Source organism: Apteryx mantelli, chromosome 13 (genome assembly GCF_036417845.1).
Source record: "Apteryx mantelli isolate bAptMan1 chromosome 13, bAptMan1.hap1, whole genome shotgun sequence".
Classification (NCBI taxonomy): Eukaryota; Metazoa; Chordata; class Aves; order Apterygiformes; family Apterygidae; genus Apteryx; species Apteryx mantelli.
In genome coordinates this window covers 5,472,635-5,499,326 of record NC_089990.1, presented here as the reverse complement: position 1 = coordinate 5,499,326, position 26,692 = coordinate 5,472,635, and the positions used below count along the sequence as shown (strand labels likewise).

At 49.0% G+C, this 26,692-nt stretch overlaps 2 protein-coding genes across 2 annotated transcripts in view; one reads left to right on the top strand and one right to left on the bottom strand.

Moving 5' to 3' along the window:
* Positions 1-10,218: 10,218 nt before the first annotated feature.
* FRMD7 (FERM domain containing 7) lies at positions 10,219-19,683 on the top strand. The gene is made up of 12 exons (XM_067304049.1): positions 10,219-10,300; positions 14,356-14,460; positions 14,726-14,768; positions 15,558-15,636; positions 16,236-16,333; positions 16,455-16,569; positions 16,830-16,977; positions 17,868-17,963; positions 18,155-18,318; positions 18,446-18,514; positions 18,591-18,666; positions 18,766-19,683. The coding sequence occupies exons 1-12, from the start codon at positions 10,244-10,246 to the stop codon at positions 19,681-19,683; spliced, it is 1,968 nt and encodes a 655-aa protein (XP_067160150.1). The 5' UTR covers positions 10,219-10,243.
* Positions 19,684-23,981: 4,298 nt separating this feature from the next.
* STK26 (serine/threonine kinase 26) overlaps positions 23,982-26,692 on the bottom strand; it is a 32,668-nt gene continuing 29,957 nt past the window's right edge. The window contains exons 10-11 of the mRNA XM_067304001.1: positions 26,508-26,644; positions 23,982-25,932 (exon numbers count right to left, since the gene is read on the bottom strand). Of these exons, the coding sequence (XP_067160102.1) occupies positions 25,908-25,932; positions 26,508-26,644 (162 nt within the window). The 3' untranslated portion in view covers positions 23,982-25,907. The remainder of the gene's footprint in view (positions 25,933-26,507; positions 26,645-26,692) is intronic.

Here is a 26,692-nt window from a genome sequence, read left to right as displayed (position 1 = left end):
TAAAAGTGATTGTGGATTAAATGTATGTTTCCCTTAGCCCCCTCACCAAGAGTGGTGGTGGTGGTGGTGGGCAAAGCTTGCCGTGCTCTGACTGGTCTTAATTTGCCAGTGAATATGGTAACTAGTAAATAGGGACTGGCTTGCTCTGAGATGTAAAAAGTCAGCTGACTGTTGTGTACGTCTGCTTTCTCTTGTGTGGTTAAAAAAAAGTCATAATTCAGCCATAACATTCTGGATTCCTTGGGGCACTCTCCCCTGTCGTTAAGCAAGCTGCTTCCTGCTTCCCCTCGGAGACTGGGAACTGCATGCAAGTTCAGCCGATAGGTCTGTGCGGCTTTACACCACCGGTTTGCTTCGAAGTGACAGTACAGAGTAGTCTGGTTTGGGAGCTTAAGGGAGCACGTCAGATTCATGTTTAAGACCATTATCTTTCAAAAGTGTTGGTGTTGAGAGTCAACTGAGCTGCTGAACAAGTGGTTAAGCAGTGTCCTGCCTAAAATAGGCGTGACAGCTTCATGTTGCTTTAAACCTAGCTAGCTGGTTTAGGAGTCTGTATGTTCGAGGCTCCATACACGCTGCTTTTTCTCTGGTTTAACAGTCCCTGCTATAAAAGCGCACATGCCGTGCAGAAAGCTCTGCAGTGTCTCACTTCCCCTGTGCAGTCAGGACAGGTAGGGCCCCCCCAGTGCATTTGGAAAGCAGCAGTTAACTGCAGCAGAGCCGAGAGGGCTCTTCCCCACCCTGCTCCCACGTAGCGCGGTGACACATAAATGAATTGCTAATGACGGCAGCGTTGGCTTTGCAGCTTGGTTGACTGCACCTGGGTATGAACCAACCGCGTGAACCCTGCAGTGGAGACAGCCCTACGAGGAAGTGCACAAGATATCCTGAGTGGGTGGAGTGTAAACCAGGAGCCGCACCTCGTGTCGAGTAGCGCGCTGTTATCTGCCCTAAGAGGCTTTTGCGTAATTACAGTTCTGGGTGGAAGTGTCTAGTCTTAATTAAAATGAGATATGGATTCTCAAACAATGCGTGTTGACCTGTTTGAGCTATCTATCTGCTTGAAAGTCGGTAGCCCCGGTAGCTTGTCTGGCCTGACGGTAGGAGCTTCAGTCATTTGTTGAGTCACTGCTCAGTTACTCAGCAGCTAGAGGAAGTGTGCACATAGCTGCCGTCCCTGCGGCAAGCTCTGCAAAGAGGTGAGGTGGCCCTGTGCCCTGCACTGTATGAAAGTGCGATAACATGCTCATCTTATGAAGTAGCCGCTTTTAGTACTGCCTGGTCAATACAGCTGTGAGGAGCAAGGAAGACAGAGTTCTGGCTGTAAAGCAGCAACAGCGTTGTTCAATCCAAGGGTCAAATCCTGCCTGTAGCTATTTGTTGGCTCCATTGAGGGCAGCATTGAGCTTGCAAATGGCTTTCCTGGCGGTGATGATGCAATTGGATTGCAAAGCCGTAGGGGAAAAAATGTTATTCTCCATGGAAACAGTATATTTTGGTATGGAATCAGTAAGAAAAAAAGCTTCATCGCCTTTGGTGCTCTCTTTCAAAGCTGAGTATCTCTTCAAGCCCCTTCACAAAGTCAAGCTACGTGTGATAATTGGTGGGGAAGAGTGTCTTTTGTTTCAGGAACATGAAAAATATTCACTGATGGGCAATCTTTGCTGTTTATGTTTGGTTTATTATGTGTGTATGCTCCTTGGTATGCTGTTGGTTCCATCTGAGTGCTCTGGGACAACTTTCTAACAGTGAATTATTTCCTCCAAATCATGTTTCCAGTGATTAGGCTTGCATGGGATTTGAGACGCTGAGACACTGCCGGCTGCTGGGTGTTCTCAATGGTTCTTGCCTCGGATGAAAAATGTTAATCATAGCACTTCCCTGCTGGGAACATAACGTGGGAGACTGTGTTAAGGACTGCCAGGTGCTTGGACTTACCTGGAATCATATGCACTAGCATTGCAGAATCATTTTGAAGCTGCACTTTTTGCATGTAAATAAATAAGTGAGCTAGAACATTAAAAAAAAAAAAAAAGATTTATGAAAGTCATAGGTATCTGTCACATCTTTGAGATACTGTAAGTTAACTGATTTGGCCTTAAACTTCCCATGCCCATACTAAAATGTACAATTGATAAATAAACACAACTCAGTAAATTAAACAGACAATCAGCTTTTGGGGAAATTTCTGGCTCTTCAAGCTCATTTTCTTGCCTTTTTCCTGTCTTTAAGCTGACTACTTCATCCAGTTTTACGTCCTTAGAAGATCTATCTTGACATGAGACTTAAATTATCTGGTCAGTCCAGAAAAGAGGAAATATATTTGCCATTTGTGACATTCCTGAAGGGCTGCTTGTCCTTTTGGGAACTTGCAGAAAGAATGATTAATTGACAGCATGGGATTCATCCTACCACTGTAGCAGACCTTAGACCCTTATTCTTAAAAGCAAGTTAACAATGATCATGTAATCAACAGCAGCATAGCCACTGTGGGAAAGTAAGAAGAAATAAACTGAATTTTCAGCAAAGCTGATTTAAGTTGAAAATGAGGGAAAAAAAACCCTTCTTTTTGGATAGTTGAAGCTCTACCTTTGGAGGTGGTAGAGCGTATTCCACTAGAATTTCTGGAAACGACATTGGATAACCATTTGTTGGAGGAAGGGCAGGGGGTGTCTAGTTCCTGCTTTAGTATGGTGGGTTGTCATACGTGATCTCTTGAAGTCCTTGCAGCCCTGTGTTTCTGTGACCTCAGTCCCATTACTGATCCTGTTGTTGTTTTCCGTTTGATGTACCAGGAATTAGCACAGACTTGCCAAATGCCATGTGTCTAATCTCAGTAATGCAAATTTTTTGAATAGGTTTGAATAAAGATTTTAGCTTCAGGGCCTGTCCAGGGTCAAACTATGGTTAGATGTACTTTGACTCCCGGCTGTAAATGGTTCCTTTTGGAGACACATCTGTTAGTTAAAACATTTCTTTAGAGTGGCAACTCTCTAAGCTGTTTCTCTATTAAATGTCAGCACAGTATCTCAGGACATCTGAACTATTTCATCTTGGGGTACAAATTAAAAATTTGGAAAGGTTTTATGAGTGTGCCTCTCAAACCTTGAGCCAGTCATGATCTAGGAATGTATCTTGTTCTTTGAAACATGTCTGTCTCCCAGCTACCACTCTCTGCCAGAAGGCCATGGAAGAGGAGCCGTGAGGCAGAGGTTGCCTTTGATCACTGCAGAAGTACCAAACTTCCAACTTCAGGTGGAAGCTGCTCTGTTGTCCTCCACTTCCTGTGCTGAAGAATGGCTTCAACACAACCTTAGCTCTGCTTTGAGCTTTATACATGGAGTTCAGTAGGACTTGATAGGACTGAAATGCGATAAAGGCCTTTTAGGGGAGGTTATAAGGAAGAGAAGGGAATGGGGGAAGAGAGGCTGCTTGGGAGGGAAATATGTTAACAAAACTCAGGATCAAGATCCATATGGTGAGATAGGTCTGCTCCATTAGCCTGGAGGCACCTTGAGAACACGTGCATTTCTTTGCTAGATGTAATCAATGGTTACTCAATCAGAGCTGGTTGTCTTAAGCCAAGAAGGAAACCACACCTGTCATGAAAATAAGCAATATAGTTCCTTAGAGCTCCCTCCTTTCCTTTAGTATTCAATCTCTTCACCCAGTATTACAGACTCAATTTGGCAGCTTCCTCAGAATCAGCCTTTGGCTGTAAGATCCTTCCTGATGGTGCTCAGCAAAGGTTTTCACCACCCTGGCCTTTAATCCCCATCTGAATGGGGATTACGCTGAATGGGGATTACGCTGCTGCATATAGTCTCACGATTCTCTATTGCCAGAACTGCATGAGCAGAAAAGGGGACACTGCCCACCTGTCATTCAGATTTCTGTAGCATAATACACATATTTTGAAATCAGTATTGGTTCCTAGTTGGGGGGGGGGGGTCTGTGTTTTTTCTTTTGGGGGCATAAGCTAGGAAAGCTCTGCATGTGACTCAGGAGAGCCTTAGGGAGGAGGGTTGGTTGGTTGGACTCCTGACAGCACTCTGAGGACAAAGAGCTTGAGCACCTGGAGACCTCGCCATGGGACTACTGGACTACAGGTAAATTTACTCGCCTTGTGTCTTCTTAACCTAGGGTTTTGCAAGTGCAGGGACCAGGAACAGTACATGTCCGAAGCAAATTAAGACCAGCATATGCAGGTCCTGTTCTTTGGACTACTACATAGATTTAGTGAGATGCATCTCCCTGGCTAGAAATGACTGACTACTAAGAGAAGCCTGGGTCTTTGGAGGCGTCAGTCCTCCTTTGACTTGATATATTCATGAGACTTTTCCTTTCTGTATGCGTTGCTTTCTTATGTCTTTCTAAGCGATCTTTTCAAACTAAACATCAAGTGCTCTTTATATAGCTGTGCCAACAACAAAGCATAAATGGCATATTAAAAATGAGATAACATATTATTCTGGGTAGTACCAGTGCTGGGCTATTATTTGGGTTTCTTGTACAGCTTCTGATATCATTTACATTTGTTTACAACAAACTGTATTATTCAGTGCCTGGTAATAGTTTTTTACATAGCATATAAAAACTGAAAAATTAAGAAAAGCCAACAGTATACATCGATGCATGATAGATTCCGTTACTACTACCCTGAATTGTTCATCCCTGCCACCTTCACTGTTTATTGTTGGGCACAACAACCACAAGAGGGAGCTTGGAAGTGAAGGTCTAGTTCGTCCTGGTGATATTTTTCTTCAGAGTGGGGCTATGCTTCGTCCTTGCAAGGCTAACACGGTGCTGTATAGGTCAGAGAGAGAAGAGAATTTGAAATAAGTTAATATTTCAGGACTTTGGTTGCATGACCTGGATATTTCTTAGCAAGACTTCAAAGAAAGGTTTGTGCTTATAGTTATTTTGTCTAACACGTGTCTGGAATTGCAGATTATACTTGGGAGTTTTTTGTGCATAATCAAGGGTTATTTACAATTTCCTGCTCTGTTATTGCAGCTTGGTAAAAAGAGTGATGGGATTCCACTAAAGTTGAGGTAAAAAATGTAATTGCAACAACAGGATTTGTACGATGTGGCTCTGCTCCACTGAATGTCAGAAACTGTTACTAAAACAAAGCAGGGAGAGCAGGATGATTGACTTTGAAGTTGATTTAGCGCTTAAACAAAGCTAAACCTACTTTATATTGCAATCTGGTCCAAATTAAGTCCTCCTGCCAGTTTTCATGCATAGCAACTGGTCCCCTCCTGTCAGCATCATCAAGTTTTGCTGACACACTTTATTAATGCTGATGAACACCAGGGTGTCCACTGAGTTTCTTTCAATGAGCAGTTTCTTTCAATGAGCAGTATTAGTGATGTTGCATGGCCATAAGTACAGCTCTAAATGGGAGTGTTAGCAAGAAGAGCAGGCACCAAGTATCTGACACTAAAGATCTGTGTCCTGAGGAGGATTGGGGCAGACTGGGGAGAGAAATGCTGCTACGTAATGTCATCTTCTGGTGTCAGAACAAAGTGCTGGGCAGAGAAGCCCAATCCTGCAGTTGGAAGGTAATGGGCAGATTATACCTAAACCACAAAATTAAAAATGCAACGATTTCAGTTTCCCCAGCAATTATATGAGTAACAGGTTGCAGCACACTGATGTCAGACTATTTAGCTGGTGTTCTGCAAGGGCAATTTGGTAGAAATGCAAATGTATCATTGTTTATTATATTCAATAAATAGAATGGTTCTGGAGCAGAAGTTTTTAGAAGCGAAGGACGTGCTCAGTCCATTGCAACTGTAGAGATATGATCAAAATAAAATACAACTTGGGAAGTAGGTGAAAAATAATATTCATTGTTAAAGACTTGAAAAACTTATTATTTAGGGCCAATTATTGATATTTTCCTGAGAAGAGTCTCATCTGAGAGCTGTCAGTGAAGTGCCATTTTGCCAGATGTTCTTGTGATCTTTTTTCAGCAATGGATTAATAGAGTTTGGCATCTTTTGTATAACCCTTTTCATCCAGGGATGGGCCAGTGCTTTACAAAAGAGAGTATGAGTCTGCAGGGAGGCTGAGTGCTTGCCTGCAGTCACCCAGTGAATTAGCAGCACAGTCAGGAATAAAACGTTTCCTTTTACCTCCAGCTCCTTCCCCTTCCCACACAGGTCCTCTGTAACCAGTGGCAACAGGAGATCCAGGAATGACTAAATCCTTGGAACGTCTCCTCACTTATGCAAGCCTGCAAATGGGAAGCATCTACGTGGGCTCACATGTAGAGCCAGAGGAATGTGAGACCGGAAGGGCACTGGATCGCCTCATCCTTTCTCTGCACCAATGCAGGATCAAGGGTCCTTGGACCATCTCTGACACATGCTTGAATCATCCTTGGCTTCTCCAGCCTGCTCTAGTATTCCTAACCGGTAAAGGGACCTAACTCAAATCTTCCACAATTTCAGGCAATTTCTTTGTTTCCCCATGCCTTTGGAGCACAGCTGATCATTCTTACTGAAATGGTCCATCACACTTCAGGAGACCACTATAGTTCCCCTTCTTCCTTTTCTAAGCTAAACAAACTCAGTTCTTTCAGATGTAGTTTTTTAAAACTACTTCTTTTGGACTCCTTTAAGAATTCATTTTATTTTGTTTTGTTTTGTTTTTCAAACAGCTAGTACCTAAGCCAGGACCTCAATTCTGAGCGAAGTAATTCCTTTAGGTGTGGTGGTGGGAACATTGCAGGTATCTTATTCCAGAAAGATATTTCCCTTTTTTTGCCAATTTTAGTGCACTGACTTGGATATATCAAACAGCTGATCATGTTCCTCTCATGTGTCTAGTGCTATTCAAACAGGACTTTGGCTGTGCCTGAGCCTGCTTCCAGCAACAGCAATCAAGCAGGCCTTTTGCTGTCATTGCTGGCCCTGCAGCTGGGAGATTTATGGCTTGGGTGAAGAGTGAACGCAGAAGTTCTCCTGGCAACTCCAGCTGAAGGGTTTGTGCTAAAGAAGGAAAGATCTAAGGTAAATGTTTGAAAGGCCACTATGGACCAAAGTCCACCTAGGTGAGTTCCTGTCCCTAGCAGTTGCCAATAGCAAATGCTTTGAGTGTGAAAAATAGGATTAGTACAGGATGACCCTTCTCCCCGTCAGCTGGGTATGGGTTCTTGCCTTTTGGGCTATGGTATTTAAAATCCCCTGGCAGACCTCTCTTCCATCTTGTCTATCTTGTCTTCTTCCTTTTCTGTCGTCTAAAATGAATTTGATGCTAAAAACGACAAAACACATGGACCGTAATGGCAGTGACTCAACCTGGCATCAGAAGTCCTGGAGGTCGGCATGGTCACAGCTTCCGGGGGCAGGGAGGGAGCAAGCAAGCAAACCCTGAAGACCAGGAGGGAAAGTTCACAGCGGCATTTGGAAGAAATGAGACTTTTTGTTTCTGTTCTGCTTGATCCGTCCTGGCAAACACCGAGGTGTTTGAGAGGCCAAAAGAGACCACAGCCTAGTGCTGTCCGCTCGCCCAGTGCAATTCCTCCCCACTTTGCCGCACCGTATTTGCGTTGCGTTTCTACGTTATTCCTCGACGCTGTGAATAAGGAGGGCGGACGTGCCTGGCTGGAGGTCAGCGGTGACTCAGTGCGGGAGCCGGCAGCCAGGATTGCTCCTCCCGGGGTTCCAGGCGAGCCAGCCGGCTCCGCCGCTCCCGGCAGCTCCCCATGCGCCGCTCCAGCCGGCTGCAGTCACCCCAGCAGAAGGAAGGCGACGGGGACTTCTCCTGGGGCCCTGCCACCGCACGCCGGGGTGGCCAACCCGCTGCTCCAGTGCGCCCAGTGCCGCCACGGCAGGAGCCCTGCCTGTGACCGGCCAACGCAGCGATGCGCTGGCTGCTCGCTGGAGCGCTGCTTGCCCCCATCCGCACCTAGCGATATTTAATGACACGAGCATTTAAAAATGCATGGGGAAACGGCACTCGGCCCTCTTGACTGATTTCTACATGAAGCCGCCCTTCTCCGGTGACACAAAGAGCAAGAACCATGGGCCAAGGGAAGCACTGGAAATTTGGTCCCAAGCTGCAGTGACAGTACATTTAGTACAGCCAGTCCTTTCCCCTGCCACTGGCAGAAGAGGAGCTCAGCTGCTTTGTGGCGCAGGTTTACAAGGAAAGCAGTTTTGCTTTAATCTTCATGCTTCTCTTCTGTCCTGTTCAACAGGAGTCCGAACCCCAGCGTGCTCCCCTGCCCCTGCCCGTCCCGCTCCGGCGATGCTGCTGCAGGGCTTCGCTCAGCGACCCGTGGGCACCTGGCCCTCCCCAGCGGACGCGGTGCTCGGAGCCGACTTATTCCTGTGCTACCGTCGAACCAGGTTGTGCCGTCTGCGGGGACTGACCGCGTAATCCCCACCGCTCCGGCAGTGCTGCGTTCATCAGGCCAGGATGGATGCAGGCTCCTGCCCAGCGTTGGTGCGGTCCCACCGCTTGGGCTTGTGCCAGCAAGCAAGGGAAGGCGCTGGGTGTTATTAGCAGGGTGACAGAAAGTCATTTTGGAGCCTGCCAGTGCATTCTTCACTTGCTGGCTATATGGGAAAGTGTATAGGATAATGATAATCCGTGGGTGCTCTGTGCTTTTCCTCCTTGCAGCCAGGGCAGCTAGTTAAGTGCGTGACCTGACAGCCTCTGTCCTGACATACCCGGGAGTATCTGGGGAGTGTAAGAGGGAACACAGCAAATGGCACAGCCGCCTGGGAGTGACTTACAGCAGATGTTCCATAGGAAACTGAAAAGAAAGCAGGAAACAAAATCTCAGCGGCATATAACACGGCATTTTAGGTTTGTCGTGATGCATTTTTGTTGTTCAGGGTCCCACAGGATCGTATGTAGCTGTGGCTTTTTCCAGCAGCGATGACAATGATCCCCAATGCACTGCCTATTGCATTTGTCTCCGCATAGGACAACAGCACCTCTAGGGACGTGAGCACAGCCGCAGCCGCTGCCCCTGCTCCGCGGGAGAGCTGTGCCGGGCGGCCGTGGTGCAGCACCAAGAGCAGCCCTGCCAAGAGCACCCGGCTCTGGCCAGACCCCACATGGGCACCTCCGCGCGCGAACCGGCTGCCCGGTTCGCTGCTTAAAAACAAATTCTAGAGGGGCCACAACTGAGCGAGCGCAAGCCCCCAACGCCCGCCGCGCCGCGGGGAGGTAGCGCCCAGTGGGCTGGGCTGGGTGCCGGCGATCCCGAGGGTGGGCAGCCAGCTCCGGCGCTGGAAGGATGAGCTTTTCCTCCCCGGTCCGTTTAGCAGCAGTAGTCGCCCTTCTGGGATCTGGAGACACAGTGAGCATGTAAGTGTGCGCATGTGTCTGCGCGTGGGGGCGACGGCTCGTTAGGTCTGAGACGGGAATCAGGTTGTCTCAAAGAGTCGTGAGCTTAACAAACGCCAAAAGCAGGGTGCGAGGTGCCCATGAGCGGCAGGACCTCCAGCCCCAGCAAGGACTCCCACGGGGGGCTGACTTCAGCTGGAAACAGTTCTCCATCCTCTGGTGAAGTGTATCAGCCCATCTACCAGTTTAACATACTTCTGCTCAAATCTGCTCAAATATATATATATATATATATATATATATATATATATAAAAATATGAGTTTTTTATATATATATGAATATGTATGAATCATATGTAATTTTGTCTCCCACCTCAAGAGCTAGCAGGAGACTTCTAGCTGCACTGGCCAAGCACAAGGCTAGCTGGCCACTTTGTTTTAATGGAATTTAACCTGATTTTAAAAGGTGATGCTCACTGCTCGGTGACTTAACGCAGGGAGAGCAGCTTAGCTCCTCTCCCCCAGCCCCTCTGCAGGAAACGTGACTCGTTTTGCCCTTGCGTTTCTCCACCAGCAGCTGCTAAAGCTCTGTGCTTACCAGAGACCACCTCAGGCACACTAGTGCAAATCCTGCAGCGCTGGCAGACAACCTTTCCCCCTATTAATAAAAACGTAATTCAGAGAGGGAAAATATCCCTCAACATAGCGGAGATATTTAGACCCGGGGGGATATCAGTAATTTTTTTTAACCTGCTTTTAGGCATTCGGTTCCTTTGCTCCAGAGAGAAGCCTGCACCTGCGCTCGCAGCCTTCGCCGTCCAGCTGAGAGGGAGATGCTGCGTGCGAGAAGAGCCGGGCTCGCCTTGCCGGCGCGCTGCTCCGACTGCTAGCGCTCCCGCGCCTGCTGCGAGCCCAGCCGCCGGCTCGAGGATGCTGCACCTCAAAGTCCAGTTTCTGGATGACTCCCAGAAGATCTTCGTAGTTGATGTAAGTGGGCATCATATTCTTACTGTTTTGGGCTCGTTGATGCAGTCCGTGCCGCTCCGAAGGATTGCATAAGCCTCTGATGGGCTGTGATAGCTTCTCGGTTTGGGCTTTGCAAAAAAAAAAAAAAAAAAAGGAAACAAAAACAAAAAAGCAAAAAAAACCCCAAATCCAAACCAAGAGCTTGTCGTGCTGATTGCTAAGTGTCTTTCAGCACCAGCATACTCCTGCTGTCCTCTCTTATTTGCATTATTTATAAAGGAGGAATGGCTTTTACTTATCCGGTGTCATTTTTGGGGGAATCAGCTAATATAAAGTGATGGTCTTGACAAGTGTGGAATTCTGTTTCAATTTTTTGGCTGCCAGTATAAGCATTCAACAGGGAAGAAAAAAATCCGGGAACAGAATAAAAATAACATATTGAGCCAAACTACCCATGGTGAGAAACATCTGTATGTACATCTCTTCTTGGGTATTTGATTGAAAAAGAAAACTGTGTGGCTTTGAGGAGAACTGCGGATCTTGGATCTTATTTTCTGTATTACAGTGTCCCAAAGCACACTGTCATTAGTAATTCACACTTTATAAATACTAGCTCTGAATATTAACTGTTTAAATGTATTTTAAATGTTAAGTGTTAATATCTATGATATTATAGATTATATATAAATATATTTATATATCTGGGGCTAAATATAAAGTGGTATCCTGTCTATATTTTAGAAACATATCTTCTTACAAGAGTGATTGAGCATTTACTGTTGATTAGGATTTGATAATCACAATAGATAACTGAACTGGATAATTCAAGTAGATCTATTCTAGTACTTACCTGCATCTCCTATGGGACGAAACTTTTTTATATAAACCTATTTTTCTTCAAGTTGTATTGCATTCCTTAGATAATCCTGTTTTCGGTTTTTATAGCATAGCATAAGAAAACTTGTGTTCAGTCTCAGAAGTACTTTGGTTTCTTTGCAATAGCAGTTTTGAACAAAAGAGGATTGTAAAGTAATTCCATCATTTGAAACAGCATGCAAGTTATTTAAGGTAATTCAGTTAATGATGTATCATAGACCTGGAGTCAGCTTAAGAATGAGCCTGGTCATTTAAAAATGCTGTTTTTCATACTGGTTAGATCAGGGCACAGTGAGAGACAATCTGAAAGATGCTGCTGCCACAGTACTGCTGTACTTTCCCATCTCTGCTTTCTTCTTTGCCCGAAACTCTTACAGCACTATAGCTCTGCACAACGTTATTGCAGCAAATAGCTTCCATTAGAGGAACTCCTAGACGTTTCCTTTCTTTACATGGAAAGATACTGGAAACCCCTTTTAGGCATTTCATGCATTTGATGCTGTATGGTTACGATAAATGAGTAGCTGGATTAGTGGCTTCGCCATCATAAAAGGACCGCTTTGGGCTAAGCTTGGAGCAGATATTTCAAGCAACAATTCCCAAACCCTTCCCGACTTTGGAAAGCTCTTTTGTACGTGTGGTATTTCAGTATAAAGGGAGGGGAAATTGCAGAAGAGGCAAAACACGGCGGGCCTGATTCCCCCTCGCGCTGGGTGCACGCGCTGCGTCGCGTGGGTATCAGGGCTGGCAGCGCGTGCGGCGAGGTCTGGTTCCAGGCCGGCTTGGCAGGGGACTGGGCTCGGCCCTGGCCCCGCGGCGGCTTTTTCGCCTGCGTCTTGGCGGTACCCGAACCCGGCCCGGCGTCTCATCCCCACCGGCGGGTCGGGGCGGCCACGGGCTGCTTCAGCTGCTGGTTTCCAGCTCTCGCCTGGTGACTTATCGCTCTCCGCGTGCCCCGACTTCGGTTTGCCATGCCGGCTTCCAGGTCGCTGCTCCGAGCCGCTCTCGGCGAGGGATGCACCCGAGTTTTCCAGTGCTTTGTAAGTGCAAAACCTGTGACTGCAAAGTGTGTCAGTGCTGGTACTGGAGCCACCATAAGTTTGCTGGGTGGCTTCACCGCGGGAGCCCGCGTGTCGGCTGGGACAGGCTGGGATGGCTTTCGGGCAGGTGCTGGCGCTGAGGGCAGCAGGCCGGGAGGCCTCTGGCACCACGAGGAGATGCCGCAGTGCCGCCTCCCCCTCCTCTGCCCCCCGGGCGGCGGGAGCTCTGGTCTGGCGTGTGCCCTCGTCTGTAAAAGCACTCGGGACATTCGCCTGCTCTCCGGAAAGAGTTAAAAAAATTAGCTGTGAACTTGTGCCGCGCTCGGAGCCTCTCCGCGAGCAGCACGGCAAGAGCAAACCGCTCCGCAGCCCGACAAAGCCCGAGCGCGCGCGGCGCTTGCTTCTTTGCAAGTATAATTTGCTACAGGGCAAGATTCATCTCAAACAAAAAGAGGAAAGAAAAGACAAATCGAGCAAGCCCAGCGAAACTGCTGGGGCTGAGTGAACGCAGGACAAAAAGTCTCCTGCAGCCTCGTGCCCTTTGCGATGATTAAGGATGGGGGTTTATTGAAAGGAGCTGCGTGGAGCTGGCCATGCGCGCTGCTGCAGCGAGGGACTTGGGGTTTGGGTTGCAGCCTTGCACCCAGCCACAGCCACGCAGGGGACATCCTCACGCCCAGCACGTGGAAAAATCCCCCCCTGCTTCCCGTCCCGTCCGCTCCCAGTGCGGAGAGCAAGGGCAAGCTGAGCTCGCCTCTCCGCTGGCCGCCAGGGTTTCCTACCCGGGGCCGTGCCGGGATGCTCACGGGCTGCGGGGCGCCCTGTCCTGCAGCAGCCGCGCGGTGGGCAGTAACCCGATAAGAGCTGCTGGTTTTTGCCGGCTGCCTGACAAAAGGCTGAGGCTTTTCATGCTGCAAAATTCCAGCTTTGGAAATAAAACAGTTGTAATTGTTTTAATTGCCCTGGCGATCCAGTCATTTCGAGGAGAGCCAGGAGGGCTGCGGAGCGAGTGCTGTTATTATGCGATCACTTTTCGGCAGCCTCGCAGCGCAGAGCTAGCAATTTCGTGCCAGGAGAAGCTGTGAAAGCTTGTCATTAGCGTGCCGCGCACCGAGCGGCCGCGACGCCCTCCCCTGCCTGCCGGGAGGGTGGCGAGCAGCCGCTGGCCCGCCGCAGCCGCAGCCTGCCCTCGTCTTCGTCGCCAGCAATGCAGGGATGCAGCAGGTGTCTGACCCAGCTTGCTTTTGCACTAACCAGCGGTCTTTTTTTTTCTTTTTTGGTCCGCTTTTCATCAGGTAATAAAGGAGTAGCAGGATTTTTGTTGCTTTTCTGGCACTTCCCTGCTGATTTTTTGGTGCCTTCTGGAGCGCGTGGAGAGAGCGGGATGGGGCAAGCAGGGCCAGGCACATCAGGGAACTCGCTTACGCTCGGAGTATTTTGGATACTGAGAACAGATAACGACCGGCCTCCCTTACCTGTGTGTCGCGCGGCTTCGTTAACGTTGCTAAAGTGCCCAGCTGACCGTGGGCACCCAGCGCGCTCTCGCCGCACCATCCTGCTGCTGTTAACGACCCCTAGCAATAACGCGGGAGGCGACTCGTCTGCCTCCGTGAGGCTGCTGCAAGGATGCCGGGCTCTTGCCCGCGCGCGTCCCATTTGCAGCCGGGTGGGAGCTCGCTGGTGGTCCGTGCGCCCCGGCCCCTTGCACGGGTTTGCGGCGTGAGCGGCTTGCTGCTGATCGCACGCTTTTGCCATGGCAGCTCCTGGCTCACACGGCCTTCTCCCGTGGTAATGCTGGGCACCAGGTGCACGTCCTCAGGAGCTGGGGATGGAGCCGCTTGGAGCAGCGGTTCAAAAAGCCAAAAATTCGATTTTTTTCCCTCTTCTTTTTCTTTCCTGCTTATTAAGTTCTGTAATAAAGCGGTGAGAAGGAATCTGATTTCTAAGAGCTGAGGAAAGTGGCACACAGCATGCTTGTTCCTGTCCCATGTGCCATGAGCATTTATTGAACAAAGTTTGGCCGTGGCAGGGTCAGGAAAAATCCCACAGATCATATGGGGGGGGGGGGGCAGAAATGCCTTCCAGATCTCACTGAAATTGGGTCCTCTCCGCTCTTGGCATCGCCTAATCCGCTGCCTCCGCGGTGTGTTTGACCGGTAGCAAAAATCCTGCGGCAAAGGGCTCTTCAACCTGACCTGCGGCCACCTCAACCTTGCGGAGAAGGAGTACTTTGGGCTGGAGTTTCGGAGCCAGGCTGGGAACCATGTGAGTGACGGGCCCAGCGCCTCGCGCTCGCTGCCAGCCCTGCTCCCCTCTCCGTCCCTGTCCCGGGGCCGGCCGCAGCCCTTGGGGTTTATCCATAGCCGTCCACGGCGTGTGGGCCTCCCCCACCGTGGGATGGCTCGGCACACTAGCAGGGCTGACCGGCGTTTTTTATTGCATTCTTGCATGATGCTGCATCTTTTATTTCTATTGCTTGGCCTGCTATGCCACTTACTTATTTACCCCGTTCTACATTGCCTTATTTCAGGTCTGGTTGGAACTACTAAAACCCATAACAAAGCAAGTAAAAAGTAAGTATTTAACAAATAAACTTCTTATGTTCAGTGACAGCCTGGCACAGGTGCATTTGCACAGTCTTTTGTGCTTGGGGAAGGGACTCGGTTTCTGGCATTTACCTGGGCTCCTTCTATAGTCTGAGGCCGGGCAGGATTTTTGAGGTCACCACAATCCCTATATAAAATCCTGCAGAAATGCTGCTGCCTTTGCAATTGGGTAACTAACTAACTGCACTGTTTTAGGCTTGGGCTGTTCATGTGCCGACAGCTTGGCTGAGGAGGAGGGGATGCTCGGGGTGTGTGTGTGTTTGGATGAATCTCCCTGTAAGGGACGAGCTTGATAAAAAGCCCCCCCTTTCCGGGTGCACCGAGTCACCCGCGTGCACCCCCTGTCCCTGCTGCCCTGGGGGGGGGGTCACAGCCCTCTGCATTCAGCCTGCCCCCCCTTTTCCACTAGTCCAATGTTTAGGTCTGCGTGCCTGAGGCTGCCCGCGATCAGCCTTGCGGACACCCACTGCAGCGGGACCGCGGGGCAAATTGCCGTTTCAAAGAAATGCTGGTGCGTTTTCCCTTAGTGCAGGTTTGGCACCCGACTCGCAGCTCATTTTTGTTCGTAACGCCGGGGAGCTGGGCGGGCTGGTTGTCCTGGGGCAGCAGGGAGTCCCTAGTGCTCGCGGCTTTTAAATCCTAATTTGCAAGGGATCCGAGTGGTTTACTCCGTCAGGAGGCAGCATGTGTGAAGAGAGTTGTAAATGTTCTCAACAGGCACATAAAAGAAAACTTATGAAGGTGTTGTGTTTTAAGATCCTAAGGAGGTTCTTTTCAAATTTATGGTGAAATTTTTCCCAGTGGACCCTGGACATCTGAGAGAAGAGCTGACCAGGTACAGTGTTTGCTCAGGTCCTTTCTTACTGCACAGTCCTATATTATTTTTGCAATTGCTAAGCATGTATTTAAACTCCTTATCTTCATCCACCTGAACCCATCTATTAATGGGTAATTCTATGTAGTGAAACAGCTTTGTACTTTATGGAACAAAAAAGCAAAAATCTTTTCTTGAGCCTCTGTTTATAAACAAATTAAAATCCACTTGATGGATCAGCACTCTTAGGAGGCTGCAACTTGTTTACTGCTGAACTTCTAGAAGTTGTGCATGAGTTTGACTTTGCTCAGTCTAGCTGCAAGTTGCATTCTGAAATAAGAACTTTAATTTTATTTTTAAAAACAACGTAGTTAGCTCTTATGTTTTGAAGAAAGGATTGCAAAGAGGGACTAAGAATGTAACCAATGCAGTGCTTCAGCAGCTCATTAGCCCTAAGAGGGCAAATGCCCTCTGAAGCATAAAGGACTGTTAACTCTGAAACCTAGTGATGGGAGCAGCACCAGGGCAGCCAGCCCCTTGCAGCACAGCCCTGGCTCTCTGTGGAGCTGCATCCTGGCAAAAGACCCCTTCTCAGGGCACTGTCCTCTCCCCCTCCGCAGGTACCTCTTCACCCTCCAGATCAAGAAAGACCTGGTGTTCGGGCGGCTGCCCTGCAGCGACAAGAGCGCCGCGCTGCTCGTCTCCCACCTGCTGCAGTGTAAGGGCAGGCGAGCGCCCGCGGGGAGCAGGGGGTCCGGGCCGCGGCGGGGGGATCCAGGGGCATCGTGGTGTCCCGGCGGGCTCCTGCAGCCTCACCCCGCCGCCCCTGTGCCCCGCAGCCGAGCTGGGCGACTTCCACGAAGAAACGGACCGGCAGCACCTGGCGACCCACAAGTACCTGCCCAACCAGGAGCGCCTGGACGACCAGATCATGCACTACCACCGGAAACACAGGCAAGCGCCGCCGCCCGGCTCCTGGCCTTTCCGGCCCCGAAACCCACCCCAAAAGCGTGCCATCACAGCACGGTGCTCGGACGCCTGCAAATGGGGACGTTTTAATCAGCACGCAGAGCTGGCGACGCGTGAGCCTGGCGCCCCGCGTGAGCCCTCGCCGTCCTCCTCCGGCGAGCGCAGCGGTGCGCCCAAAGCGTGCCTTTTTCCAGCCCGTTTCGGCAGCTGCCGTCTCACTCTTGTCTCTTCATTGGCATCTCCAGCGGGAAGACGCCAGCCGAGTCGGACATGCAGCTGCTGGATGTAGCCCGGAAGCTGGAGATGTACGGGATTCGCCCGCACCCCGCCAGCGACGGGGAAGGGATGCAGATCAACCTGGCCGTGACGCCCATGGGGGTGCTGGTGCTGCGGGTAAGCTGCCGGGTGGCCTTGCTGCTGGGGGGGGGGGCTTCAGCAGCCTGCGTAGCCCCCAAACCGCCCCAATACCCCATGAGGATGAGCACACCCCGACGGGCCTCCGCGCTGGCACCGCGGACGGGAGAGCCGTGTTTTGCCCTTGTAAACCGGAGCACGGCGATGTCGGCACCACAGGTTACATGGCTGCGTCACACGTGTTTACTGTATAATCTTCGAGCAAAAAATAGCCATCTAATGTCTGTGCAATTACATAACGCTGTAATCACGGCATCGCGGCAGAATAAATACAGACTGCCTCGCAGCCCGTGTGAAGCAGTGCTCGCCTCCCACGCTGACTTAATTTCAACCTGGGAACATCTTGCCAGAGCAGAAAAAATCCTGACTGCGGGTCTGCTGTTCGTAATTAGCGCTGCTAGACCCAGTTATTTACGCAGAGCCGTAAACAGCCCTCGCACGCATACGTGGTTAGAGCAGCTGTGATCCCAATAAAGCCCGGGCGCCCTCGGGAAACCAGGAGGGTCCCGGGGTCGTGGCATGACGTAACACGGCTGTATCTGCTCCTGCAGCGACAAGCATTGCGTTGACGCATGCAAACCGATGGTACAGGTACCCAAGGGTAAGGGGTATTTGCCGTCTGCTGAGGTTGCCTTGGGATCGTGGAGGCTTACAAATAGCTTCAGTTGGTAGAGTTAAGCCCTGAAGCTCCGTTCCCATTTTTGGGACCAGACGATGGAGAACGGGATCGAAGGTGGGATGCCGGGGCTGTGTCAGAGTCTCCTCAGGTCGGGTCTGCTCCGTATCAGTGTCTCCGAGGGTCACCTCTTGGCCCAGCTTACTTCTGCAGTCCCCGCTTCCCCCCGTAACCACCGCGTCCGGCTTTGCAGGGCAACACAAAGATCAACACGTTCAACTGGTCCAAAATCCGAAAGCTCAGCTTCAAGAGGAAGCATTTCCTCATCAAGCTCCATGCCAACATTGCCGTAAGTACTGTGGCAGCAGCAGCTGCCCGGCTCAGGACCGGGTGGTGGGGTCGCCTGCCGCGAGCCTGGGCTTACCCAGACCCGCTCTGCTGGCTGGCGGGCCTGGACAGTCCTGGATTTTTTGAGTAAAACCCATTTCTGCTGCTTTCCTGTTCACGACAACGCCGGCCCGCCTGCTCGCGGCCACGCAGGCGCTGCACAAGGACACGCTGGAGTTCGCCATGGCCAGCAGGGACACCTGCAAGACCTTCTGGAAGATGTGTGTGGAGTATCATGCCTTCTTCAGGCTCTCCGAGGAACCCAAGTCCAAGCCCAAAGCCCTCCTGTGCAGCAAGGGCTCCAGTTTCCGCTACAGGTAAAAACCCCCCAGAAGACAACCGAACCCAAGGCTGGCGCCGTCCGTCCTGCCGGTCGCCTCCTCTCCGGGGAGCGGGGCCGAGGCTGATGGCTCCTCCTGGGCCTTTCTCCGCCGGCGGCCGCAGCGGGAGGACACAGAGGCAGCTGCTGGAGCACGGGAGGAAGGGGCAGCTGCGGAGCCTGCCCTTCGAGAGGTACCGGGGGCTGGCGGGGCGAGGGGGGGAAACGGCGTGGGCAGCCACGCGCCGACTGACGCCCTGGGCCTTGCAGGAAGCGCGGCGCATCCCGCTACGACGAGCGGCAGTGCCGCTCCTCGCCGGACCTCCTGACGGACGTGTCCAAGCAGGTAGGTTCCCCCCCCGTCGTGGCACGGGCGGGCGGCGAGGCGCAGCGGCCCTCACGCGTGGCGCAGGCAGGGCCGCCACCGCCCGCTGTCCCCGCCCAGGTGGAGGAGCTGCGCCTGGCCTACGGCAGCCGGGGCTCGTACGGCACCGCCAACGGCGCCCATGCCTCGGAGCCCACGCTGGACGCGGCGGGTGCCACAGAGCTGCCGCACGGCCGGGCGCCCTTCCTGCCGCCCTCCCGCAGCAGCTCCGCCTTCCCCCTGCTCTGGGCCGCGCTGGAGCGGGAGCGGGCCTGGGAGCCCTTCGGCCCGCCGCCGCCGCCCCTGACGTCCTTCGAGCCCCGCCACGGGCTGCCCGCCGCCGCCAAGAACACCTCCACCGGCAATATGCGGGAGGCGGCACGGCCGCCGGCCTCCGCCGACCTGCCCTCGGCGCCGCCCGGCCGCCCGCCGCCGGCCTCCGCCCCCCACGTGCGCTTCTACGTGGACCGGCCGCCACTGCCGCGCCAGGCGCCTGCCGAGGACGGGCCCGGGGCGCCCCTGGGCCGCGGCCCCGCCGTCAGCACTGGCACCGGGGAGGCCGCGAGCCGGCCGGCAGCCCGCTCCTTGGAGCACGGCCCCCGCGAGCAGCCCCCCAAGCGCTCTTGGAGCCAGTCGGACATGAAGAGCCTGCGGTTCCCCTGCGGCTCCGAGTTCAGGCCGCTGGGGCCCTGCCCGGCTCTCAGCAGCCGGCGGGCGGGCGCTTTCCGGCCCGTGGCCGCCCCGCAGGGGCTCCCGGCCGGGCCGCGCCGCCCCGCCGAGCGCTGCGTGGGCAGCAGCACCGAGTCCAGCGACTCCGACCCCGACCTGCTGGCCGCCGAGTGCGGCGCCCGCTATGGCCGGCCGTGGCCCTCGCCCGCCGCCCGGCTGCGGCTCTCCTCCGGCAGCCTCCAGCTGGACGAAGAGGACGAGGAAGTGGCCTTGGCCACCGGCGCCGCGGTGGAGAGGACTCCCCGGGGGGCCGCCAGTTACTTCACCTAGCGTCTCAGCGAGCTGTTTGCTCCTCGCAGAGCGTCGGGGTGGGCTCGTGTCGTGTGCGTGCCGTTAGTTAGCTGTAGAGGGTGTTCGTGGACAATGAGGGCACCACTGGATATACCCATCCCCTGCACTCCACCTGGAAGCACCACCGGAGCTTTCCCACACAACCCCAGGGGGGTTCAGCTCCAGGGTGTCTCTGTGGGAAGAGGAGCAGGATTGTCAGTGTGGTTTCAGAGGGGACGGACCAGGTCTGGGAGCTGCCTGTCTGCCGGACGCGGCTGCTGCCCTAGTGCAGAGCCGGGGCTGCAGGCCGGTACCTGGTCCTTGCCGGACGGGGTGGCACGTTTGGGTGCGAACAGCTCTGTCTTTTCCCCAGCCAGTTTTGAGCATCATCCTCCCAACAAGAAATACCACAGCAGTGCTCACAAATCACTTTAGCAGCATCCCGCAGAGATTTCTCAGAAAAGGGTTAATGAACTTGACTCCGCGGCTGCACCTTCCTTACGCCCATTAGCCCCTGTGCTCTAGCAGCAGCTCCAGGGCCACGGCCCCTCCATGTACTGCTCCGATCCGGGGAGCGAGGCTCACAGCCAGGCCCCTCGCTCCCCTGAACCAGGCCTCATCAAGCAACATGGGGGAAGAAGATCACAGGAGGGGGCAGGAAAAAGCAGGCAGCTGGTGCTCACCCTTGGCATTAGGAAGCTTGCTGTAACCATGGTGCTTCTAAACGTTTCTATTTGCTACACGAGCACAATGTTATTTTTACCAGGGCTGTTTCTATAAAGTTATAAAGAAGAAGCAGGAGAGGGGAATTCTTAAAATCCATAGGGTGGCGGGAAAATGATTTATTCATTGTCCCCTGAAAGGGCAAAGGTATAAAATGCTTGAAGTAGAAGTGTATTTATTTTAAAAAAAAAGACTTGCTTACCCTAGAACTATGGGAAACCCACACAGGAAAGAGGTCCCAGACAACTAAAGAATGATGCTATTTCTGTAAGATTTTAGGGGAGGATTTTATTATTTTTCTTTAAGAACAACCCTGTAAGATTCTGTAGGATGTCACTGCAAGGAGAGCACCAGCCCAGTAAATGCACAGCCGCAATAATCACTGCGGCCTGCGAGAATGGATTTCAGAAATGAGGAAGCTGGGGGAAAGACAGAAAAAAGGTTAGTTGCAAAGTAAGGAGAAGCAGGCTTCTGGGTACGGCCGCACCCTGCACATCTCTGTTCTCTGTTTTAGAAGCTGGACAATAAAGCCAAGTTGCTCACACCTGAGCTTTGCGTTCCTCTTTGCAGCAGCTGGCCCCCGTTGAAGCTGCACCTCCAATGCCGCAGGCAACCTCAGCCACCTTCCTCCGCACCCCAGGGCTCCTGGGCAGCCGGGGATGCTCCACCGCGCTGCCAGGCTGGTTTCCCTCTCTCTGCTGCTTGCTGGCTCCCTCTGTGCTTTCAGTGTCTTGGCGACAGCAGCCTTGCCTGGATTCACTGAATGCTGCTCAAAACAACCACATTCTTGGTTGGTTGCCCAAAGAAATGTGTTAGATCAACAAGAGGGCACACTAGGGTTGCTTTTGCTCAAGGCCAGCCAGCGCTGAAAAAGCTGTGAACTACCTGGACCCCACATGCTGCTCCGGAACAGGCGCAGGGGCTATTAAAAAAAAAGCAGAGCTGTCTCTTCCCTTTCCCAAAGCTCCACACTTGGGAAAGGGCAAGAATCACCTCTCAATACAGCATTTAAGTATGGCAGTCTACACGCATGATTTGGTAGAGAAAAGGAGCAGCGTTTCAAATACAAAACGTACATACAGCCTTCAGACAGTGTCCCTTAAAGGGTTATACCTTAAACTCACAGGCAAAGCATATGGAGGCACAGGCAAAGGCTGGCCCAGGCCAGCTTTCCTTCGAGCACGGCCCCGACGAGGCAGCAGCCCTCCCGCGGGGGATCAGAGCACAGCTACGCTGCTCGCCTCCAGGAGCTGCCGGCACTGGCATTCCAGACAGAAGACCGTGCTGGGAAGAACAGGATAGCAGGGGCCTCCTCCTAGCTTTGAGAAGGAGGAACAAGGACTTGGGAACTATTTTTGGATTTTTCCATGGACTAGAGAGTGCTGGGGCATGCTGTGCGCAATGTGACTTAGCACATCCTACACGATGGTCAATAGCAGAGGAACAAAGCAGCCAGTGAGTAAGTGACAGAAATTACCATTCTTAACCTAAACTGATTGCATAAACTAGTTTTCCTCAGACTGTCAGAGGAATAATCACAGGAAGCAGTGGCTTACGTGTCAAGGCAGAACCCAAATAACACCAGAGTAAGTTCTTCCTCATAGTACTAGTATGGTACCTTCTCAGCCCTTTTTACCAAAAAGGAGGTCAGAAAAGACATAGAACAGCTATTAAATGATTATCACTAGGCAAAAAAAGAGTGTGGAACAGTAACATGGAATGATTTGGTCTGTTGATAGTGAAAGAAAGATAACAATATCAGGGAAAACGCCAGATTTTATAGTCCTTATGAAAGTAACTGGTATTAAGGGGGGGCGAGAGGGACCAAGCACCGTTAGTGTCGAAACATCTTCAGCTACTCCATGCATCTGGACTGAAGCAATGAGGGGTTACTAAAATATACCACTACAGCTAAAGCTACTCTTGAAATTCAAAATGCAAGATATTTGGCAACTCTTCAGGTATATATGGTGTATATGACAGGATATAAAAGCAGCAAAAAGGTACACAGTATATATTAAAACTAACATTAAAGAACTTTAGAGAAATACTAAAACAGGTTTCAATGTGTTTAATTCATCTCCATATTTAAGTGTAACTTCATTTATTGGAAAGTATGAAATAAGGCAAGCCAACATACATAACACTACAACTTTGCAAAGAGGAAAATAATTTTATTCCAGTGTTAAATCATAAAACAGTGTGATAAAAATCATACCTTTAACAACTGCTAAACTTTGTGCAAACATTAAGACTCTACCTACTTTCCTATTCGACTACACATTCAATTGAATGCAAGAACAGGTTTATTACGATTACACGTTCACTGTACAAAAGTGTATTAGAGGAATCAGACCAGGGATTTTAAGAATCCTTACACTGATAAAGGACTCAGCCAGCAAAGACCAAATACATTTCTCCGTTCTGTGATTCAGACTACTTTAAGACTACTTCAGTATCAAATTCTTCTCAGTCTACAGTGGTAAAATGTAACAAACGGGATGGTTCCTCCATGAATATTTTGATAAATCTTTCCATTAGCTATCTGCCAGCAACAGAATACTGCTGATTAAGTTACATAGTTCATCAATAACTAACACATGGGGGCTGGGGGGGGGGGCAGAAAGACAACTCTGCTCTGGAAACCAGTAATACAGACATCCATTCTTAAGAGTTAAATTATAGTCTTAGGATGCACAGAGACTTTAGGAGCTGAAATGCCATATGCAGTGCAATAAAACGGTTTCTTGAATGGACTGTATCATAAAGAGCACGAGGCTGTTCTATACATACGTGGATTAATGAATCCCCACACTGCCCTATGAGGTAGGTATACGTCCCACCCATTTCACAAGAAAAGAAGAGGCACCATAATTCGGCTTGTTACAGTCATAGCACAAACAGGGCAGGTTTCAATTTTCTCTTTAAACTCAGTAACCTCAGCTACTCAGAATCGTTAGGGTTGCATAGATTAAAGCCCCTCCATTAAGAGGGCAGAGCCACCCATTACAAAATTTGGGAGAAATTCCCCTCACCTCTCCCCTCGGCCTCCTGTATAAAAGAACGCCTTAAGGGAAGCGACACAGAAGTAAAAACATGTTTTTAATTCTGCGAATTGAGTATGGCTCTCTGAAATAAGATCTGGGATGAGACTGCTGAAGTAAAGCCGAGGTAACTGTGGCACAGACCTTTTTGTACCTTGAATCCACAACGAGTTCATGATTAAGTCAGAACGTTTAAAAAAAAAAAAAAAAAAAAAAAAAAAAACCACAGCGTTGTCACCGGCACCGCACGTTCATCTGAGCACACAGATCCTGACGACTCCTCTTTAGGCATGAGATCAAACCGAACCCTGGCGCTGCTCCGGCTGTGAGCGTCCCCGGGGGCGCAGCAGCTGGCGGGCATCCTCCGGACAAGAACAGCATGGGGGGGACCCAGACCTTTTCAAAACACCCCTGCAACTCTGTGCAAGGAACAGTTTTGCTCAACTACAACACAAGTTTATAAGAGGTATATCCATACCTTTGCACATTTACTAAGATCCAGAATAAAATGCACAACAGAACAAGCTCATGAAAGTTTACAGAACTTAAATATTTATTTTTAAACCATTTAAAACCTCCCAAAACATTGAAATAAGCTTCATCTATAAACAGATTTACAAGACTAACAACTACAGAAGCTAGAGGAACACTACAATTTGTTTCTGTGATGCAGTTATTTTGTAAAGCTTCAGATCAACTGTATTTACAACTTTTGCTGCTTTTACATTTATAAAAATATTTATTTAATCCATAACATTATTGTTTTCAAAAACTATTTCCAGACTTTTTTCTCAGATATAAATTCTAATCGAATTTCAGTTATATAGCAGATGAAAGATTTAAACAGAAACATTTTTTTTAAAATTAAAACAAGGAGTTAAAAGTAATTTTTACAGTGTAGGCACCATTGAAAATAATTGTCCTTGGCATATCTAACCACCATCTCTCACAAGTGTCCTTTATATAAAAACGATGTAATGGCAACATTTGACTAAAAATGCAGTATTTACTTGCACACCATTACTTTTTCAATATTTGGCAGATATATTTCAGATTCTTTAAAATGACTTTTGTGCAAAAACAAAATGTGCAGGTTTGAACCATAAAATAAACACACCCAGCCTTTATCAAAAATAAATTTACACCAACAATTCCACTGCTAAGTACTGAAAAACGTCCCAAAACTTCAGCATAATATACATACTGGGTTGAAAAAGGAAAACAAACCAAAAAAAAACCAAAACCAAGAAACAAAAAAACAGAAAAAGATATTACCCATCTAGCAGTACCATAAATATATAACTGAAAGCAACTTTATAGTCTTACCTATACTTTTTATGAGGAAAAAAAAAAAAAAAAAATCACTCCGTACTGCACAGTTACTACCTTTTTGTGAAAGAATATCTATAACTCAGTTATTTGCATATTAACTGGTAAATACATATTTAAAATACACTTTCAGAAAATTATAAACAAATTATGTTGATGCACTGTATCTAATGTACTTAAGAACAAAAACGTGTATAAATATCTTACAGGAGAAACAACACCACCACACAGAACGCTGGTGTTACGCTTATACCTGCTTGTGAGGTATGTATCATGCGACGCTCAGCTTCTCTGGCTCCCTTCCACCCAGGCATGTATACTCAGAGGAAAAAAATTAAATTAAATTAAATCGGACTTCAGTTTTTGTCCATTATTGCCAAAAGCCCCACCCCCTCAACTGTATTGCTTTAATTTTCCTACCATGATGAATAAGATTGAATTACTACTTCAAAACCTGCGCTAAAAGGTAATACATGTACTATACATCAGGATACTCCTGTTGCTACATATCACCTGCAAACTAGTGACATATTGCTCTCAAATATATGTAATCATAGAGCTGCCTAAAATACTGTACCAATTTAGAAATATAGTAGATACTGTTGCAGGTTTATTTTTCAGGGCATGAAAACTCTATGCTGGTTGAAGCAGGTGCTACAGCAATACCTTTGCCACTATGTTACACGTTTTGAATACGCTTGTGAAAAAGCTATTTTCTCTGAAGCTCGTTAGTGATTTACAAAAGTTTAACTCATGAATACAAAAGACCTGTACATCCCTGTGTACAGGAACAAAATAGCATCAAAAACATACTGTACTTGCACTTCCTATTAACTAAAGTAATGGTTATTTCTAAAAGCAAAACTGCACCTCAACATTTATCAGATTAAACAGGTGAAACTACAATATTAAAAGTTGTTCTTTACAAAATAATTTCCTGAAAATATAAAACCATGTGCACTGCCACAAAATAGTTGAGTAGGTTCTTTCAAATCCTCAATCACCATCAATATGTTGCAAAGATCCAAAAGGCACAAGGAGCTCATGAGCTAAGCACTGCCAAGCTTGAAGTAGTTTGGTGGGTTTCACTGGGTCCATACGAAACAGCAGTCAATTATGTGAAGTTTCTTAGGATGAGTCATTAACAGAAAATCTGCAAATAAAAAAAACGCAAGTAAGAATTTTGTTAATTATGTTTCAGCTTCGCTAACAGCACATAATGGTCAGTGCATCACTAAAACAAGCACGTGCCCTCATCTCAACAGTTCACATGAAAATACAAACAAAAACAAACAGCAACAAAAAAAACCCCACACCAGAATTGACATTCTCAAGGAAACATTCCCTAAAAAGATAAATCAAATTACATATTCTCTTGCTTCCTTACTTGCTACAAATATATTTAAGATAAAGTTACTGGCTAAATTAAAAGAAGCAAAGTATAACAACTACAGTAAAACTGCAGCACTAAATGAGCATAAAAAGCAATTGTCACAATTAATTTTAGTTGCAATAACCAGAAGTGTTGCATATGACCAACAGAGCTAAAAGTTTAAATTCCTGGATGTAACAGATCTAACACTTATCACAAAATTCTACTCAAGTTTCCCTAACATACGGAGTATTCAAATTTAACCAACCTTTCCTGAATGTAGGTACTTCATTTTAAACTTTCCTTTTAAAATAAAGCATTTTTTTTTAAATGCACACAAAAATCCCTTAACTTACTTCTGAAATTTCTCCATAAGTTTCTTCACCATTTTATCTGTGATCCCTGGACATGTTGCTTCTGCCATATTGATACTTTTCTCAAGTTCCTCAATTGCTTTCTTTCTGCTAGCATTATTTGTGTCTTGCTGTTTAAGCTGAGTAATAGACCAAAACAGATAAAGCTTACAAAATTTATCAAACAC